General features: G+C 50.7%; 1 protein-coding gene and 1 long non-coding RNA gene across 3 annotated transcripts in view; one reads left to right on the forward strand and one right to left on the reverse strand.

Annotated features, from left to right (window-relative positions):
• The window catches only part of Sptbn4 (spectrin beta, non-erythrocytic 4), a 91,685-nt gene that overhangs the window by 27,773 nt on the left and 46,123 nt on the right, over positions 1-17,789 (reverse strand). Inside the window, exons 17-20 of one of the 2 annotated variants that reach the window (XM_006995829.4) lie at positions 17,197-17,399; positions 11,638-11,728; positions 7,604-7,750; positions 5,040-5,303 (exon numbers count right to left, since the gene is read on the reverse strand). In XM_006995829.4, the coding sequence (XP_006995891.1) occupies positions 5,040-5,303; positions 7,604-7,750; positions 11,638-11,728; positions 17,197-17,399 (705 nt within the window). Of the gene's footprint in view, positions 1-5,039; positions 5,304-7,603; positions 7,751-10,122; positions 10,257-11,637; positions 11,729-17,196; positions 17,400-17,789 lie in introns of those variants that run through there. The other variant, XM_076574647.1, reaches the window with a different exon arrangement.
• LOC121827951 (uncharacterized) lies at positions 10,259-14,510 on the forward strand. The gene is made up of 3 exons (XR_006070295.2): positions 10,259-10,500; positions 10,855-10,905; positions 13,516-14,510. It is a non-coding gene; the product is annotated as an uncharacterized LOC121827951 (long non-coding RNA).

A 17,789-nucleotide genomic window follows, 5' to 3' on the forward strand; every position in this document is an offset into this window, starting at 1 on the left:
CCTTTCTATGATCCTCCCTTTCTTCATCCCCCACCACCTTTCCTTTCTCCTAGATAGGGTCTTCCTGTGTATCCCCAGCTGGAACTCACTTTCTAGACCAGGTTAGCCTTGAAATCACCAGCCTCACCTCCTGAGAGAGAGGGATTAAATGTGTGCCCTAACACACCTGGCCTGCCTCTGATTTTGTTTTGTTTTGTTGTTGTGTGAGACAGGGTCTCATGCAGCCCAGGCTGGGCTCCAACTTCCTGTGTAGCTGAGGATGACCTTGAGCTCCTGATCCACCTGCCTCCGCTTCCTGCGTGCTGGGAATGCAAGCCTGTGCGGCCACCGCACCCCCCACCCCCACAGATCACACTGCAACACCCATGTCCAACAAGAGGGCCATGAGACGTTTGCTAGTTCAGGCAGAGATCCACAAATACAGGTTCCGGCCCACCATCACTCTCCAGCCATCTGGCTGGGAGAATGTGAGTGTGGTGATGCTGGGATTGGCTGGGATTCAGGAAACGGTTCAGCTGCTGGGAGGGAGCATCGTCAGCAGAAGCGCTTGGGCATAAAATTGGCAAGATCCACCGAGCTGGGAGTGTCTAGGTTTAGTGCCATATGCCACCCCCAAACACATTTATAAAAAGCCACATGAGGAAGGGGAGATACCCCCCAGTGGAATCTGAGCAGAAACATGTGACACAATTGTAACCAAATAATATAACCAAAGTAAAGCTGGGGAGACAGCTAAGCCAGGGCATTTTTTTCTTTCCTTGTTTTTGTTTTTGAAACTGGGTGTCATGTAGCCTAGGCTAGTTCTAAACTTGTAGGGCTTCTCCTGCTTCAGCCTCCCGAATGCTAGGCCGAGTGTCATGATGCCTGGCTTATGTTGTTCTGCTGTTTTGAGGCAGGGTCTCAGTGAGCAGCCGCCGGCCTCCACCTCACTCCACAGCTGAGGATGACCTTGCATTCCTCCTTCCCACCTCCCAAGCGCTGGGATTACAAGTGTGCACCGCCACACCTGGTTCCTTTTCTTTGTGAATTTCATGTAGCCCAGGCTGGCTTGAAACTCACTATGTGGCTGAGATGGCCTTGATCTCCTGATCTTCCTGTCCCCACCTCCCAAATCCTGGGATTACTGGTGTGGGCACCAAGGGAGCTCTTAACAAATTTGAATCTCAGCTCTGCAGGAGCAGCCAGTCTGAGGATACCTTGTGAGTTACAGGTTTTCATCTTCACTGTGAAGAGGAGGCAGTACCATCAGGATGTCCATTTTAGTAAAGGAGAAACTGAGGCAAAAAGAGACGAGTGACATCCCTAGATCACCCTGCCAGGAAGTCTCAGAGTTAGAAGGCTCCAGGCAGCCAGGTTCCAGACTCCACCCGCTTGCGAGTGATGTTCCAGGTCCTCTGTCAACAACTGAGCTAGCACAGGGTCCTTCCATTGCACAGAGGCAACTGAGCACAGCTACTTCACCAATATCACTCAGCAAGAGAGTAGCAGGGTCATGATTCAAACCCAGGCACGGTGGTGCACTTTGTCATTTCCATATTTGGGAGGATGAGACAGGAGGATTGCCTGGCGTTCAATTCTGCCTGGCTATATAGTGAGACTCTGCTTAAAAACAAACAAACAAAGCCGGGCGTTGGTGGCGCACGCCTTTAATCCCAGCACTTGGGAGGCAGAGTCAGGCGGATCTCTGTGAGTTCGAGGCCAGCCTGGGCTACCAAGTGAGCTCCAGGAAAGGCGCAAAGCTACACAGAGAAACCCTGTCTCGAAAAACCAAAAAAAAAAAAAAACAAACAAACAAAATCCAAACCAACAACTAGACATGGTCCTGAATGGCTGTGTGGCCGTGGGCTGGCCAGGGATTCCATCTGGGCCATGGGATTTCCACGGGCACGTGCTTCCCTCAGGACTGTTGAAGGAGCGGGGTTACAGTGTGTGGTACAGAGCACTTGTTAGCAGTTTGAAGTGTGGCCTGGCTTGGTGCAAACTATTTTTATAAAAACACTAAGGTGCTGGCTGAGAAAATGGCTCAACTGGTAGAATGCTGGGTTTGATTTCCAGCATCACATAAATGAAGTGTGGCGGCTCATGCCTATAATCCCAGCACTTGGGAGGTAGAGATTGGAGGATCAGAAATCAAGGTTATCCTTAGATACAGTGCAAGTTCTAAACCAGCCCAGGCTACATGACAGTATCTGTCTGTCTGTCTGTCTGTCTGTCTGTCTGTCTGTCTAGCTAGCTAGCTATAGCCACCCATCTACCCATAGGAGTAAGTCTATCTATCCATCCACCCATCCATCTATCCATCCACCAATTCAAAGACTAGTCTTTTTGTCTGTCTGTCCATCCACCCATCCACCTACCCACCCACCTACCCATAGGATGAGTCTGTCTATCTATCTATCTATCTATCTATCTATCTATCTATCTATCTATCTATCTATCTATCTATCATCTATCTACCTACCTACTTATCCTCTATCTATCTATCTACCTATCATCATCATTATTATTATTATTATTATTATTATCTATCTATCTATCTATCTATCTATCTATCTATCCAGCCACCCTTCAATTCATAGGATCAGTCTATCTATTCTTCCACCCACTCACAGGATCAGTTTATCTATCTACCAACATATCTCCACCTATCCATTCATCCACCTATAGAATAAGTCTTATTTATTATCTACCTTCCTACCTATCTATCCACCCACTAAGGTGCTATTTGCCTATATTATTCTCATTCTTGAGAACACACGATTTTTCAGAGACGGTTGGGTGATTCACATGACAGCAACAAGCCCAGGCAGAGGCGGATGTGAGAAGACACTTCTCTTTCACCTCTCACCAGGAAGAGCTGCAAAAAATAAAAACAGCTTCTTCTCACATTTAACATTTGCTCTATTTATTATCTGTGTGTGTACATGGTTGTGTGTGCACACAGAGGGGTGTCTGTCCGTGTGTGTGTTCATGTGGAGGGCGGGGGTCAATGTCAGGGATCTCTTCCTCAATTGCTCCATTTTATTTGTTTGAGACAGGGTCTCTCAGTGAAGCTGGAACTTACAGAGTCAGTGAGATGACCGGCCACACGCCACAGGGAGCCGCCTACTTTCACCTTCCCAGCACAGAGGCTGCAGATGTGCACAGCTGTGCCTGGCTGATTTACATGGTTCAGATGATAAACATGGATTCCCATGCTTGAGCAGCAAGATTTTGCTGAGCCATTTTGTCAGCCTTCCCTGTTTTTTGTGTGTAAAGAAAATCTATTTATCTGTGCATGCATCCTTTCTTTTTTTTCATTTAGTGTGTGTGAGCACATGCATGTGTATGAGGTACACACATACCACAGTGTGTGTGTGTACAACTTTATGGGAGTCCGTTCTACGTTGTGGGTCCCAGGGATCAAACTCCAAGTTGTCAGGCTTGGCAGTAAGTGCCTTTATCTGCTGAGCCATCTCACCAGCCCCACAATGTTCTTCATAGAAGAGGGCTATTAAGGACAATTTGTGATAGATTTAATATTCATTTCAAAAGAATCAATACATATTGGAATTTTTCATTTTTCATATGGTAAATGGTGACAAGCCTAATTGACATAAACAAAGCTTTTAAAAGATGGTATACTTATATAATTATGCTTTTATTATTAGGGTTTATTTTTTTCTGTGCTGAGAATGGACCTCAGGGCTTTGAATGTTTCAAGCAAGCACTCCACATGAGCCACGCCCCCAGCCCCTCACTGGAGGATTCTAGGCAGAGGCTCTACCACTGAGCCACACCCCAGCCCCTCACTGGGGGATTCTAGGCAGGGGCTCCACCACTGAGCCACACCCAGGCAGTCTTCATTTTTATTTTTTTAGCTCTAACCTTGTTGTTGGTTTGAGACAGGGTCTTCTGTAGCCCAGTTTAGTCAGGAACTGGATGAAGGCAAGCATGACCTCAAACTCTTGGTCCCCATCCTTCTATCTCTGGAGTGCTGGGATTACAGGCCCGTGTGCTAACACTCTAGTTTATTCAGGGCTGGGGATCGAATCCAGACTAGCACTCTACCAACTAAGCTACACTGTCAGTTTTTAAATCTTTAAAATTAATTAATTCAATTTGCCACCTACCATGTTGATTACTTTACAAGAAAAACCTTAAAAGAATTCTACCCAAGGGGCACCGGAGACACAAAGGATTTGGTTTTGAATCCAGCCCCTACCTTGTTCGCCAAGTGAGGAAATTCACCTTCCAAAGCCTCAGTTTATTTATCAATCAATCAAGCTTCACCCCTGGCATTTAAAGACAGGAACCACTCCACTTCAGGAGATGAGCATCAGGGCCTGCTTCCATATCAACCAGCCACATAGACTTTTTTTTTTTTTGTGGGGGGGGGGGTTGGGTTTTTTTTTGAAACAGGGCTTCTCTGTGTAGTTTTGGTACCTGTCCTGGATCTTGCTTTGTAGACCAGGCTGGCCTCAAACTCAGAGATCCACCTGGCTCTGCCTCCCGAGTGCTGGGATTAAAGGCGTGCGCCACCACTGCCCAGCTTTTAAGTCCTGAACACCAACCAGCTGCCAGGCTAGAAGTAGGGCTTATTCAGGCCCAGGAATGTTCTCTAAGGGCTCTTTGTTCAGAAGGGCAGAAACTGGACACTGTGCAGTTTTCTTGTACCTCAGTCTTCTCATTGGTAAAATGGGGGTAATAGAGCATCTATTTCCTAAGATTGCTGCAGGGGTCCGTGAATGCTGAGCCCGGGGACCGAAAGAGAAAGTACTCCATGGACACACTGATACTCGGGGCAAAGCTGTTCTCTTCTTTCTGGGCCTTTTTTTCTCCACACAGAAAATAATATCAAAATCCTGAGAAAATGTCTGTACCGTTTGTTTTATTATAGACCCCTCTGTCCCCCTGAGTCCTCCGCCCTAAGGGGATGACTCCTCCCAGCAGTCACTCCTAGCTGCACAGCCTCAGGTGGAAACACCTCAGAGGTGGGATCCCAACTGTTCTGCTCTGCCACAGGGGACCCCCCTCAAAGGCCAGCCAGCCCATCATACCTGTAACTTCTTGAGCTGGCTGTTGACGGTGGCCAGGTCCCCACCAGGGTCCACATCTTGTAGCTGGCTTTCCATGTGAAGCAACCTCTTGTCCAGCTCTGCAAAGCTCTGCACTAACTGGTCCGCCTTGCTGGCCTCGAAGAGCTGGCGCGCCTTGGCCTGCGTGGTACTCTCCAGCTCCGCCCAGCACTGCCGGATCTCGCCCAACTTCTTGCGCACAGAGGCTGCCAGCTCGGGTTTCTCCTGCATCAGTTGCTGGCCCTCCTGGCAGGAGGGGTGGAAGGTCGGAGACAGGAGGAAGAGGAGGTGGGTAATGGAAACAGACAAAGAGATACAGGACCAACAGGAGAGATGCGGGGAGAGAGAGGCAGAGGCAGGAAAGGACAGATGCAAACAGATGGAACCAAGGAAGACAGGCAAGAAACAGATAGGGTTGATGGGGGCAGACAAGAGAGCCCAACAATATGGGAAGGAAGTAGGGAAAGACAGTTGGTCACAAAGTAATGAACAAGGAGATATGTACACACGGTAGGACCGTGAGAGAGGGACAAAAGGAGGATGAGATAGAGAAGGAGAAAGGGAAAGAGGGGGAGGGGATGGGAGAAGAAGACGAAAAGGGGAAGGGAGCATGGAAGATAAGGGAGAGAAGGGGAGGGGAGGGGAGAAGAGGGGGGAGAGGCAGGGAGAGAATGAACTTCCATTAAGCTCAAGGTCCAGAAGACTGGCTTTGCCACACACTGTCCTTTAAGGGGTCGCTATGATCACTTAAGAGCATAAAGTGAACCTGAGTATTTCTGTTTGATTAGAAAAGTGGGGTTGCCCTGGGCTGCAGCTCTAAGGGTTCAACCAGAACAAGGGGGAGTTTAGGGAATTGATACTGAAAGCAAGTACCTGTCTAGGCCCTTCCAAAACTGAAGTCAACTGTCTTGGTGGCCCAGAGCTACATTTATGACATGTTACCAATAACAGATGCATGCTTTTAATCTCTGCATTTGGAAGGCAGAGGCAGGAGGATCTCTGTGGGTTTGAGGCTAGCCTGGTCTACAAAGAGAGTTCCAGGGGGGTCTCGTAAATCTGGGCAGTGGTAGTGCACACATTTAATCCCAGCACTCAGGAGGCTGAGGCAGCCGGATCTCTGTGAGTTTGAGGTCAGCCTGGTCTACAGATCATGTGTTGGGCTATACAAAGCAACCTGTCTTGAAAAACCAAATCCAAAACAAACAAAAGAATAAAAGACAAAACAAAAATAATAATACTGAAGTAGGTATGGTGGCTCACACATATTATCCTACCACTTGAGAAGCAGAGGCAGGGGAATCATTGGATGTTTAAGGCCAGCCTCATCTACACAGTGAGACTCTGTCTCAACAAATGAAATAATAACAATAGATAAATAAAATAAATAAAAAGAAAGCCAAGTGTGGTGGTGAATGCCTGTCTTCCCAGCACTTGGGAGGTGGAGGCAGGAGGACCAGCCATTCAAGGTCATCTTCAGCTACCTAGTGAGTTTGAGGCCAGCCTGGGCTACATGAGACCCTGCCTCAAAAAAACAAAAAGTTAAACAAAAAATTTAAAGGGCTGGGATTGTGGGTCAGTGGTAGAGTACTAGCCTAGCTGGTACAAGGTCCTGAGTTCCAGTTTCAGCAATGAAACAATAATAACTAAAATAACAAGAAGAAAAGAGAAAAGCTGGCCCTGACGTAGCTAGGTGGTGGAGCACTTGCCTAGCATGCATGAGGTCCTGAATTCGAGCACCAAGGGAAAGAAAACCCACAAATCAACAAAACCATAATAACGGGTGCCTGGTCTTACACCTCCCATGCCTGGTGCCTGGTGTTCTAACACACTTTATGTACTCAGAAACCCAGAGAGCTGGCTACACCTATTTGCTTATTTTTACTCAAAAGGGTAAATGGAAGTTGGATGTGGTGATGAAAGACTGTAATCCAGTACTAGGGAGGCTGAGGCTGGATGGTCTTGGATTGGAGGCCAGCCTAGGCTACATACCAAGACCATTTCTCAAAGAGCAAGCAAAAAAAGTAAGCCAGGGAGAAAAAAGAAGGAGAAGGAGGAGAAGGAGGAGGGGAAGGAGAAGAAGAAGAAAAAGTGGAGGAGGAGGAGGAGGAGGAGGAGGGGAAAGAGGAGAAGCCTAGGGTCTAGGAGACCAACGTAGTTCTCGTAAGGTATCACAGCTGGTTACAGACCCTGAAACTAGGGCTGAAAAAAAAAAAATCTAAATTTTAGTTTAATACAGGGCTTCCCTAGCCTGTGTCTAAGGCTTCCTTCCATATTAAATGACTGAAGTAATGTGAGGGGAAGTGCGGTAGGGTTTATAAGATGGGGGAAATGTTAAACAGGAGGCTCTGAGCAACAGTTGGAAGAGGTGAAGACCACTGTCCAGATGAGCAAACTGAAGCTCAAGGCTACAATAATGACTCCAAGTGCCACGGCTAGGAGCAAGCAGGCACAGGTTTGAACCAGCGGAGGGATGCCGGCCCGGAAGGAGGACAGTGAAGGCGTCAGCGTGAGGGTTGCCTCCGGGAGGGCGGCAGGGCCTTCCTCACCCTCTCGATCTTCTCCAGCCACTCCTTATTCTGAGCCAGCTCAGCCATGAACGCCTGGTGCCGGAGCCATCTCTTGTGCAGCTTGTGGCTGTCCTCCCGGGTGCCATCGCGGGCCATCAGCATTTTCTCGTGGATCCAGCCATCCAGCTGTGCGGGGCAGACAGGAGGGCTCAGGGGGTCCCTCTCCCCATCCGGCACAGCCTCATAACACCCCTCAGAAGAACTCCCGGGTCAGGTTCTTGGCTGATAGGAGTGAAGCTGAGAAGGAAATCTATGCAAATAAGGCTGACTGGAGAGGAATCTCCAGCCTTTCTTGGATAAAAGATGCCTATGTGGTCCCCCAATACCAAACCCTTGGGCTCTGCCAGCCTCGAGAAACCAAAGTGGGATGTCTGGGCCCATCACCCTCCTTCCACGGCAGGTCAAATCACCTTGTCAATCAGATGAACCTCCCGCCCTGGTCCCACCCATAGGAAAACTGAGACCCCAGGCTGGTGAGGGCTCAGCGGGTAAAGGTACTTGCTGCTGCCTGAAGACCTGTGTTCAGCCTCTGGGACCCACATGGTGGAAGCAGAGAACTGACCCTCTCACATGCTCTATGGTGAGGGCACCCAAAGATATATCCACATGTGAGATGAGTAGATAAATGTAATAAAAAATTAATATTTTAAGGCTGGGCGGTGGTGGCGCATGCCTTTAATCCCAGCACTTGGGAGGCAGAGGCAGGTGGATCTCTGTGAGTTCGAGGCCAGCCTGGTCTCCAAAGTGAGTTCCAGGAAAGGCACAAAGCTACACAGAGAAACCCTGTCTCGAAAAACCAAATAATAATAATAATAATATTTTAAAAGGAGAAAATAGTATGATCCCCTAATAAGGACCAAACCTTCGACTCTCAATATTTGAGGGGGATCGAGAATGCATGCTTGCCACTGGGCATTCCCCAGCACTGGGCAGGCTGGGAGAGGAGGAGATGGACTTTGTGGACAACCTAAGCTATATAGTAAGCCCCTGTTGATTCAATTTTTAAAAAATCCTTAACCTGCGCCACAGGTTGAACAAGCCCAAATCTAGTCCCAGCGCTCCCACGGTCAGACCAACACCCCCAAACAACCTCCAGACTATTTCCATGTTTAGCATCCTGATAATTAAGGCCTCCAAGCTAGAGGAGACCCAACCCTTGGGCCCACAAATTCTAATAAAACCTAAGTCCAGTGACTGTGACTAAGACACAGTTACCCCAAATCATGACCAGTCAACGCCCAAAATATGAGCAACAGGCTGCCTCCTGATTCCTAGAACCGATCTACCCCAAAAATGTAGGATTCCCAATGTAGATGAGATCAAACCCCCTGATCCAGCACTGCCCCCCCTCCAAGCTAACGTCATCCAAGATGCAAACAGCAAGAATATTCTCATTTCTCCCGATAGCAACAAACACAGGGCTGTTTTCTGAGCCCCTTCCTCCGCAAGAGTGACGGCTGAGCCGAGGGGGCTTGCTTGCTCAGCACGAAAAAGTAAGTTCTGGAATCCGGTTCTATCTCCAGCACTTGGGGAAGGGGAAGCGCTTATTAAACAAGATTGGTTTCCAAAGCCACAATCTCCTCCCGACCAAAGCCTGAACCTGGGACAGTTTGCTCCTCCCCCCTCCAGTCACAAGATCCTCCTCCTCCCTCCTGGTTAAAAAAAAAAAAAAAAAAAAAAAAAAAAAAAAAAAAAAAAGGCCGGACTCCGCGGTCCTGGGAGGCAAATGCAGTCATATTCAAGGACAAATCCCGAGCCGGCCAAACCGCACCCCACCCCACGTCCCCAGAGCGTGTGCTCCTCAGGGGGCCAGGACAGCTTCTCACAACACACACGCGCAAAGTCAAACGCCGAATTCCCCAATTCCCTACACAGGGATGAACACGCAACCGGAGTCCCACAGGGAAGGCAAAACCCCTAACGGAGAAGACAGACGTTCTCTAGGTAAAGCTCCCTAAACGGGATTGCCCGCTCTGGGTCACTCAGTGCAAGGCTAGACTCTCTCCACAACCTGGGGTAACCTCTCCGAAAGTCAGAGACCCTCGCACTCAGGTCCCAGCTAATACCTCATCTCCCTCTGCAGAGCCCCCCCCCCCCAAAGTGATGCACCCCATCACCCGAGACGGCTACGGACCCCGCAAGAACCGAAAACTCAAAACCCGGGAAATCCCTCAAGACCAGGGCAAATCTGATCCCCTCGTAGGGAGGTTGGGACCCCCTGCTTCGCCCAAACATCAAATGCAGACTAGCCTAGGCTAGCCCCCCTCCCTGCCCCCTCTCGCTGCGGCTCCAGCACCGCGGACAGCTCCCGGGCTCGTCCCTCCACCCCCCTCCCCAGGGCCGGGGTCCAGGCCCGCCCCCGTGCCGCCCCCGCCCCTCCCTCCCGCGGGCCTGGCTGGCGAGCACGCGCGCGAGCCCCCTCCCCCGCGCGTGCCCGCGGGGGCGCGCGCCGGCCCCCTCCCCCCCTCCCCTCCCCTTCCCTCTGGCGCCCCCGAGACCTGCGGCGGCGGCGGCGTTGGAGGAGCGTCCCTGCGGCGGGCGGGCGGACAGGCACTCGCCCCTCCACTGCGACGGCGGCGGCGGCGGCGGCAGCGGCAACGGCTGAGGCTCCGGCGGGCGCGCGCCCCCTCCCTCGCCCCCGCGCCGCGGCCACGCGCCCGCCCGCGCGCGCCCCCTGCCTGCCTCCAGGCCCGCCTTCTTTGCGGGGGGCCCTAGTCCGGGTGGGGGAGGAATCACCACCTTCTCCGAGCTTCCAGGCCGGGGACCTTCCGGTCCATCTCAGATCATTGCTACCGAGTCCAGAACAGTCCAACGACAGGGGACAGGACCATGCCTAATGGCAGGAGGGGGTCCGGGTCCCCAGCTCCTTCAACTAGGTGAGGGTGTGGACTATGGTAAGGGGGGTTGGAGGGCCTCCTGAGCCATCATTAACCCGCAGAGGCCCCCGCTTTCAGACTACCACTTGAGGGTAGAGGTTAGGGCAGGAGCGGCCTGGTACATCTGTGATGCTCTCCAGAACCGTCTCCAGTGGGAAGGAGGGCCAACAGGGACCCGTTGCTAACAGGCTCTCTCGGTTATGGGAAGGTTTGGAGACCTGTGTCTATTTCGTACGTGTGGAGACTAGTCTGCCATGGGTGTTCAATATGCAGAGTCAAACCTTATCTTTAGTCGGGGTGGGAGGAGGGCAAGGACTTGGTTCCTGAACCTTCTTCTCTCTCCCTCAATTCCAGGTACACAGACAGAAAGGAGGGGGACCCAGAGAGATGGGGACAAAAATAAAGGTACCAGTTCATCATGGGGGTAGAGTCTAGTCCTGGATCACACAGATCAGGGAGCTTGGGGCCAGGGCATCTCTGGGAATTAGGAGACGTTTATGAACCATCCATCTATGGTGTGGTCCAGGTCCATAAGAGTTCCTTTGGGATCCAAGGCAAAGGGGAGTTTCAGGAGTATTTCAATGCAGAAGAGAGTCTGGGCCATCTTATCAGTTGTGAACTCCAAGGCATGCAGGAGAAGGGATTTGATTCTTAGTTATTAAGGAACTGGGGATATAGCTCAGAGTCTGAGCCCTTGCCTAGAGCTCAAGTCCTGGAGTCCGGTTCCCCGCACCATAACTAACTAAACCAAATAAATGGCCATCTGTGTTCGGGCCATCTGTGACTGAAGGAGTGCTCCCGGCCACTGGTCCATCCACTCCCCCCACCCCCAGCCCTCAGTCTCCCTCTCCCGCTGCTTCACAAATCTCTAGAGAAAGGTGAGATCAGCCCTCCTTCCCTAGGAACGTAGGCGCGAACTCAGCGGTTGCTAGGGGAGCCCAGGGCTCCTTCTGTCTCCCAGGAGCTCACGTGGGCTGACGAGTTGCTGCGGGGCATGCGCTCTGGCACAGGACTCGGCATGCCTCCTAGTGGCACACAGGGAGCATGGTTCCGCGACCCACTTAGACGGGGCGTCCCAGCCCCGCCCCGCCCGGGGATCAAGCCTCTCGGTGGGTCCTGGCACTCCGGAGGGCCTACCTCATGACAGTCTCTCAGGAAGTGCTGCAGCACAAGCTGATCCAGGAGCTTTTGCATCCACTGCTGAGCCCTCAGCTGGTTCTCTTGGCTCCTGGGGAGAAGAGAAGGGCTGAGGAGAGGCCCAGGCGTGGGAACAACGGGGAGAGGGGCGGCTAGCAGGAGCCGTGTGAGGGCACCAGCTGAGTAGAAGCAGGGGAAAGAGAAGGACCCAGAAACACTGGTTGGACAGAGAAGGGAGAGAGGAGAGAGGAAACTGGAGGAGGAAGGAGGGAGGGGTCAGGGATAGACATAGAGATACACAGAGACATAACAATAACACACATACCACACACAACACAACACAACACACACACAACACACACATACACACACAACACAACATACACACACACCACACACATACAACACACACACAACAACACACACATACAATACACACATACACACACAACATACATACACAACACACACATACACATCCACCACACGCACAACACATACACACCACACACACACATACACAACACAACACACACATATAATACACACAACACACACATACACATACCACACACACAACACACACACATACACACTCAACACACACCAGACACACATATACATACCACACGCATACACATACCACACACACAACACACACACATACACACCCACCACACGCACAACACATATATACCACACACACCACACACACATACACAACACACACACATACACAACACACACATACACACACAACACACACATACACATACAACACACACATACAATACACACATACACACACATACACACACAACACACACATACACACAACACACACATACAATACACACACAACACATACACACCACACACACCACCATCACCACACACCACACACACACCACACAAACACACACAACACACACACACACAACAACAGAGTAAGAGACACTTGGAAACAAAATCAAGCTGGATGTGGTGACACAGGCCTTTAATCCCAGCACTTGAGAGGCAGAGGCAGAAGGATCTCTGTGAGTTCGAGGCTAGCCTGGTCTACTGAGCGAGTTCCAGGACAGCCAGAACTACACAGAGAAACATATCTTGGGGGAAAAAATCAGAGATAGTTACCATAGACTCTAAGAGAGACACACAGAAACAGACTAAGACCCACAGAGAGAGATAAGCATAGTTCCAGTAGCCGAGAAGAAAAGAAAACAGAAGGTTGGAGATATACCTCAGAGGTAGACAGCTTGCCTAGCATGTGTGGTGTCCTGGGGTAAATTCCAGGTACACAGAAAGAAAGGAGGGGGACCCAGAGAGATGGGGACAAAAATAAAGACAACAGGGGAGTCGGGAAAGAAATAAGAGAAGGCAACAGAAACAGATGGGGTCTCCTCAGTGGTGAGCCCCTGCCTAGAATCCCCCAGTGAGGGGCTGGGGTGTGGCTCAGTGGTAGAGCCCCTGCCTAGAATCCCCCAGTGAGGGGCTGTGGTGTGGCTCAGTGGTAGAGTCCCTGCCTAGAATCCCCCAGTGAGGGGCTGGGGGTGTGGCTCAGTGGTGAGCCCCTGCCTAGAATCCCCCAGTGAGGGGCTGGGGTGTGGCTCAGTGGTAGAGCCCCTGCCTAGAATCCCCCAGTGAGGGGCTGGGGTGTGGCTCAGTGGTAGAGCCCCTGCCTAGAATCCCCCAGTGAGGGGCTGGGGTGTGGCTCAGTGGTAGAGCCTCTGCCTAGAATCCCCCAGTGAGGGGCTGGGGTGTGACTCAGTGGTAGAGCCCCTGCCTAGAATCCCCCAGTGAGGGGCTGGGGTGTGGCTCAGTGGTAGTGGCACACCATCAACTTATATGCATGCTCATCCTGTCATTCTCCATCCCCAGAATCTAGGCAGAGAAGACAGCAAGAATGAGGCCGTTGGGCCTATGTGATGGCTCAGTGTGTAAAGGTGCTTGTGGCTAAGCCTGGCGATATGAGTTCAATCTTTGGGACCCCCATGGTGAAAGGAGAGGACAGACTCCCACAAATTGTCTTCTGCTTTTCACACATGAACTGTGGCACTTACACACACAAACACAAAATAAATAAACGCAATTAATCGCTTTTTTAATGATATTATCTTCCACAGGCCTCCAAGACTTTCCTGAACTTCCAGGCCCTCCCTTCACACAGGAACATGCACGCACACACACTATCCCTCCCACCTCACTGTCTTCCCCCATTCTGCCTTTCTCCCTCTTTTAATGAAGACCCTGCTGTCCTCCTGGCCATGATGTGAGCAGCATCTCTCACCTCAGGGCCTCGGCAACGACTCTTCCCAAGGTCTAGTTCAATGGTTCTCAACCTTCCTAACGCTGCTACCCTTTAATACAGTTCCTCAGGTTGTGGTGACCCCCAGCCATACAATTATTTCCTTTGCTACTTCATAACTGTAATTTTCCTACTGTTATGAAACATAGTGCAAATATCCGATATGCAACCCTTGTGAAAAGGTCATGACCCACCTCTGGTTGAATGCCAGCTTGGTGAGGTCCCTCCTGATCATTCCCTGACCCTTTCTGGTTTTCTTTCCTTCTTTAATTTTGTCCTTGGCATGTGGCACTGTATCCCCCATCGTGTATTTTCCTTATCATGTCTATCCCCTCCATTGGGGTGCCACTTTCACATAGGGGAGTGGTGTGTGTGTGTGTGTGCATGTGCACACGTGTGCAGGCCAGTGTCTCCCTCTACCACTCTCCACATCATTTTTTACACTGTGTCTCTCATTTAACCTGAAGCTCATCATTTTGGCTAAGCTGGCTGGTCACAGAGCCTCCAGGCAGGCGCCTCCCATCCCTGCCCCTCAGTGCTGGGATTACAAACACATGCCACTGTACCTAGCTTTTTTTTTTTTTTTTTTTTTTTAAAGACAGGGTTGCTCTGTGTAGCCCTGGCTGTCCTGGAACTCAGAGATCTACCTGCCTCTGGGCATGTACCAACACTGCCTGGCTCATACCTAGTTTTCTACATGGGTGCTAGGTGTAAAACTTAGGTCCTCACACTTGTGCCTTGAGCATTTTATCCACTAAACATTTCCCCAGACTAAGGGCAGGTTGTTTGTTTTTTAGTGTTTATTTGTTTGTTTTTGTCTTTTTGTTTTTGTTGTTCACAGCCATGAGCTCCTTGGCATACAGTGACTGCTCAATATGTCCTTTTTGAATGGATGCATAAACAAATGAATGTAGGAGAGCCCTAGAGAGACAGCATACCACGCTATGAAACAAACATAAGGTCCGAGAAGAGAAAAACCAAACAAAAACAAAAACAGAATGTGGTGGCCCATGCCTATAAGCCCAGGTCTTAGGAGCCTGAGTTTGGAGAGTCAGGAGTTCAAGGTCGGCATCAGATATATAAAGGGTTGAGGCCAGCCTGTGCTACTGTCAAGAGAAGGGGGCATTATAGATGCAGGTAACATCCTTCTCCAAAGAGAAAAGTTGAAGAGAGAAAGAACAGGAAACAGTCATAGAAATAGATGTGCATGTGGGGGCCAAGAGAGAGTATGTGGGAGCTACTTCCAGATAGACCCAGAGGTGCTGTGGCATGTTCTGCATGTCAAATGTGTTGCTCTGATTGGTTAATAAATAAAACACTGATTGGCCAGTAGCCAGGCAGGAAGTTTAGGAGGGACAAGGAGAGAAGAGAATTCTGGGAAGTGGAAGGCTGAGGCAGAGAGACGCTTCCAGCTGCCGTGATGACAAGGAAGATGTACCGGTAAGCCACAAGCCATGTGACAACTTATAGACTAATAGATATGAGTTAATTTAAGATATAAGAACTAGATAACAAGAAGCCTGCTGCGGCCATACAGTTTGTAAGCAATATAAGTCTCTGTGTGTTTACTCGGTTGGGTCTGAGCGGCTGTGGGACTGGCGGGTGAGAGAAATTTGTCCTGACCATGGGCCAGGCAGGACTGGAGAAAACTCCAGCTACACAGAGGCCCAGCCGCATAGAAGGAGCAGGAGGGGCCCAAGAAGAGCAGGCAAAAGACAGGAACCTCTCACAGGAACCAGGAAACACCTCAGAAATTAACCTGCAGTCAACTCCACTCAGACTTTGCAAGCCAGACTGTGGGGAGAGCGAGTGATGTGGGAAAGCCTTCCTCTTTGCCGGGTGGAGAAACTAACAAGGTTCCAATCCCAGCTGTGCCACTTCTTGGCTAAGACACTGAACAAATCAACTCCCTCTCTGAACCTCACATGCAAAATGCAGCTCAGGAACGTTATTTGGTGATGGAGATGGCACCGGGTGGATGAGGGGCTTGCCTGGAATGCATAAAGCGCTGGGCTCACCCTCCAGCACACTCCAAATGACTGTGGTTGAGAGGATGCATAGAAGAAAGGCGACGTGGGTACCTTTTGGAGGGCCCTGCCAAGGTTTGCCACTAAGCAAAGACGCCACACACGACAGAGTTAGTTTAGGTTTATTGGGAGAGGGAGAGAGCCACAGAGTGAAAGGCCGTGTCGGAGTGGGGGCTTGAGAGAGGCGGACAGACAAGAGGAAGAGAAGAAGCAAGAGAGAAAGGAAGAGGCAAGAGAGGAAAGAAGAGACCAGGAGGGGAGTAGGAGGCAAGAGAGACGAGAGGGAACGAGATGTAAAGAGAGCAAGCTGTGCCTGGCGGGCACCTTTAAAGGGTGCACAGCTCATGTCGAATGGCTGACGGTGGAAAGGCACCTGGCAGCAAAGGCAGGCTGCTGCTGCGGCATCAGAAACTAACATCCCTCCCTTTTGTTTATTATAAAAAGATTAGGAAATAGGGAGGGGGATGGTGAGGCAAGTGGGGCATATCAGCAACCCCAACATTCAAGAGCCTGAGGCAAGGGGATTGCTTTGAGTTTGACCTCAGCCTGGGCTATGCAGGTAGACCCTGTCTCTTTATCCCCCCCATCCCCCCTCAGGAGAGGGTTTCTCTGTGTAACCCTGACTGTCCTGGAACTCACTCTGTAGACCAGGCTGGCCTCAAACTCAGAGATCTGCCTGCCTCTGTCTCCCAAGTTAAGATTAAAGACCACCACTGCCTGGCAGACCCTATCTAAAAAAAAAAAAAGGCATAATGATGCATGTCTGTAATCCCAGGATGAGACAGGTGGAGGCAGGAGGATGAGGAGTTCGAGATCATCTTCAGCTACACCTGAAGTTCTGGTCTGGATGGGTGAGATGACTTAGGAAGGGAAGCAGCTGTTGGCAAGCCTGAGATGCCCAGTCTGATCCTCATACTCAGGTGGTAGGAGGAGTATTAACGCCCTCGAGTTGTTCACACACACACACACACACACACACACACACACACACACGCACGCACGCACGCACGCACGATAGGTAGGTAGGTAGGTAAGTAGATTTAAAAAAAAAAAAAAATTCCAGGCCAACCTGGGCTACAAGAGACCCTCTCTCAAAAACATAGATAAATAAACAAGGAATTAAATTGAGACAAGGGAATAGCAGAGAAACAGAAAAGGATCTGGATATCCCTCCCCGCTCCACTGTGCCCAGACCCCGCCTTCTGTGGTTCCGAACTGGGGACCTACTTCTCCAGCAGCCGGGCCACCGCCTCCTGCGCCTGCTCGCCGTAGGCGTTGCCTTGCCGCAGCAGGCTCTCTGCAGCTTGTACGGCCACCTGCATCTTTTGCTGGTTCAGCTCCATCGTCGTGAGAAAATCCCGGTGCTTCTTCATCGCCTCTTCCACTGACTCCACCGTGCAGGGGAGCTCGGCGCCAGACAGCGCCACCTCCTGGGAACGGAAGGGACACAGGTCAGCTCGGCTCCCACCCCAGGACGCCAGGGAGGCTGCCAGCTAGCTTCAAGCACAGTTTCGCCTCAGGGCTTTTGCTCTCAGGGTACTGCTAAGGACCCTTTCCTTAGCAGTATGTCCTTCCAGATTCCTCAGGTCTCAGCCCCCTCTGCCGAATCTATTAAATGTCCCCTCTTGCCATTTCCTCCCAGATAACCCACAATCCCAGTAAGCCACTCTCTATAAATTCATCTCTAACAAAACACAAAACCCAAGCAGAGAGTGGTGACGCACACCTTTAATCCCAGCACTTTATGAGGTGGAGGCAGGCAGATCTGTGAGGGTTTAAGGCTAGCCTGGTCTACATAGAGAGCTCCAGGCCATCTTGGG

This window comes from Peromyscus maniculatus, chromosome 1 (assembly GCF_049852395.1).
Source record: "Peromyscus maniculatus bairdii isolate BWxNUB_F1_BW_parent chromosome 1, HU_Pman_BW_mat_3.1, whole genome shotgun sequence".
In the NCBI taxonomy this organism is placed as follows: Eukaryota; Metazoa; Chordata; class Mammalia; order Rodentia; family Cricetidae; genus Peromyscus; species Peromyscus maniculatus.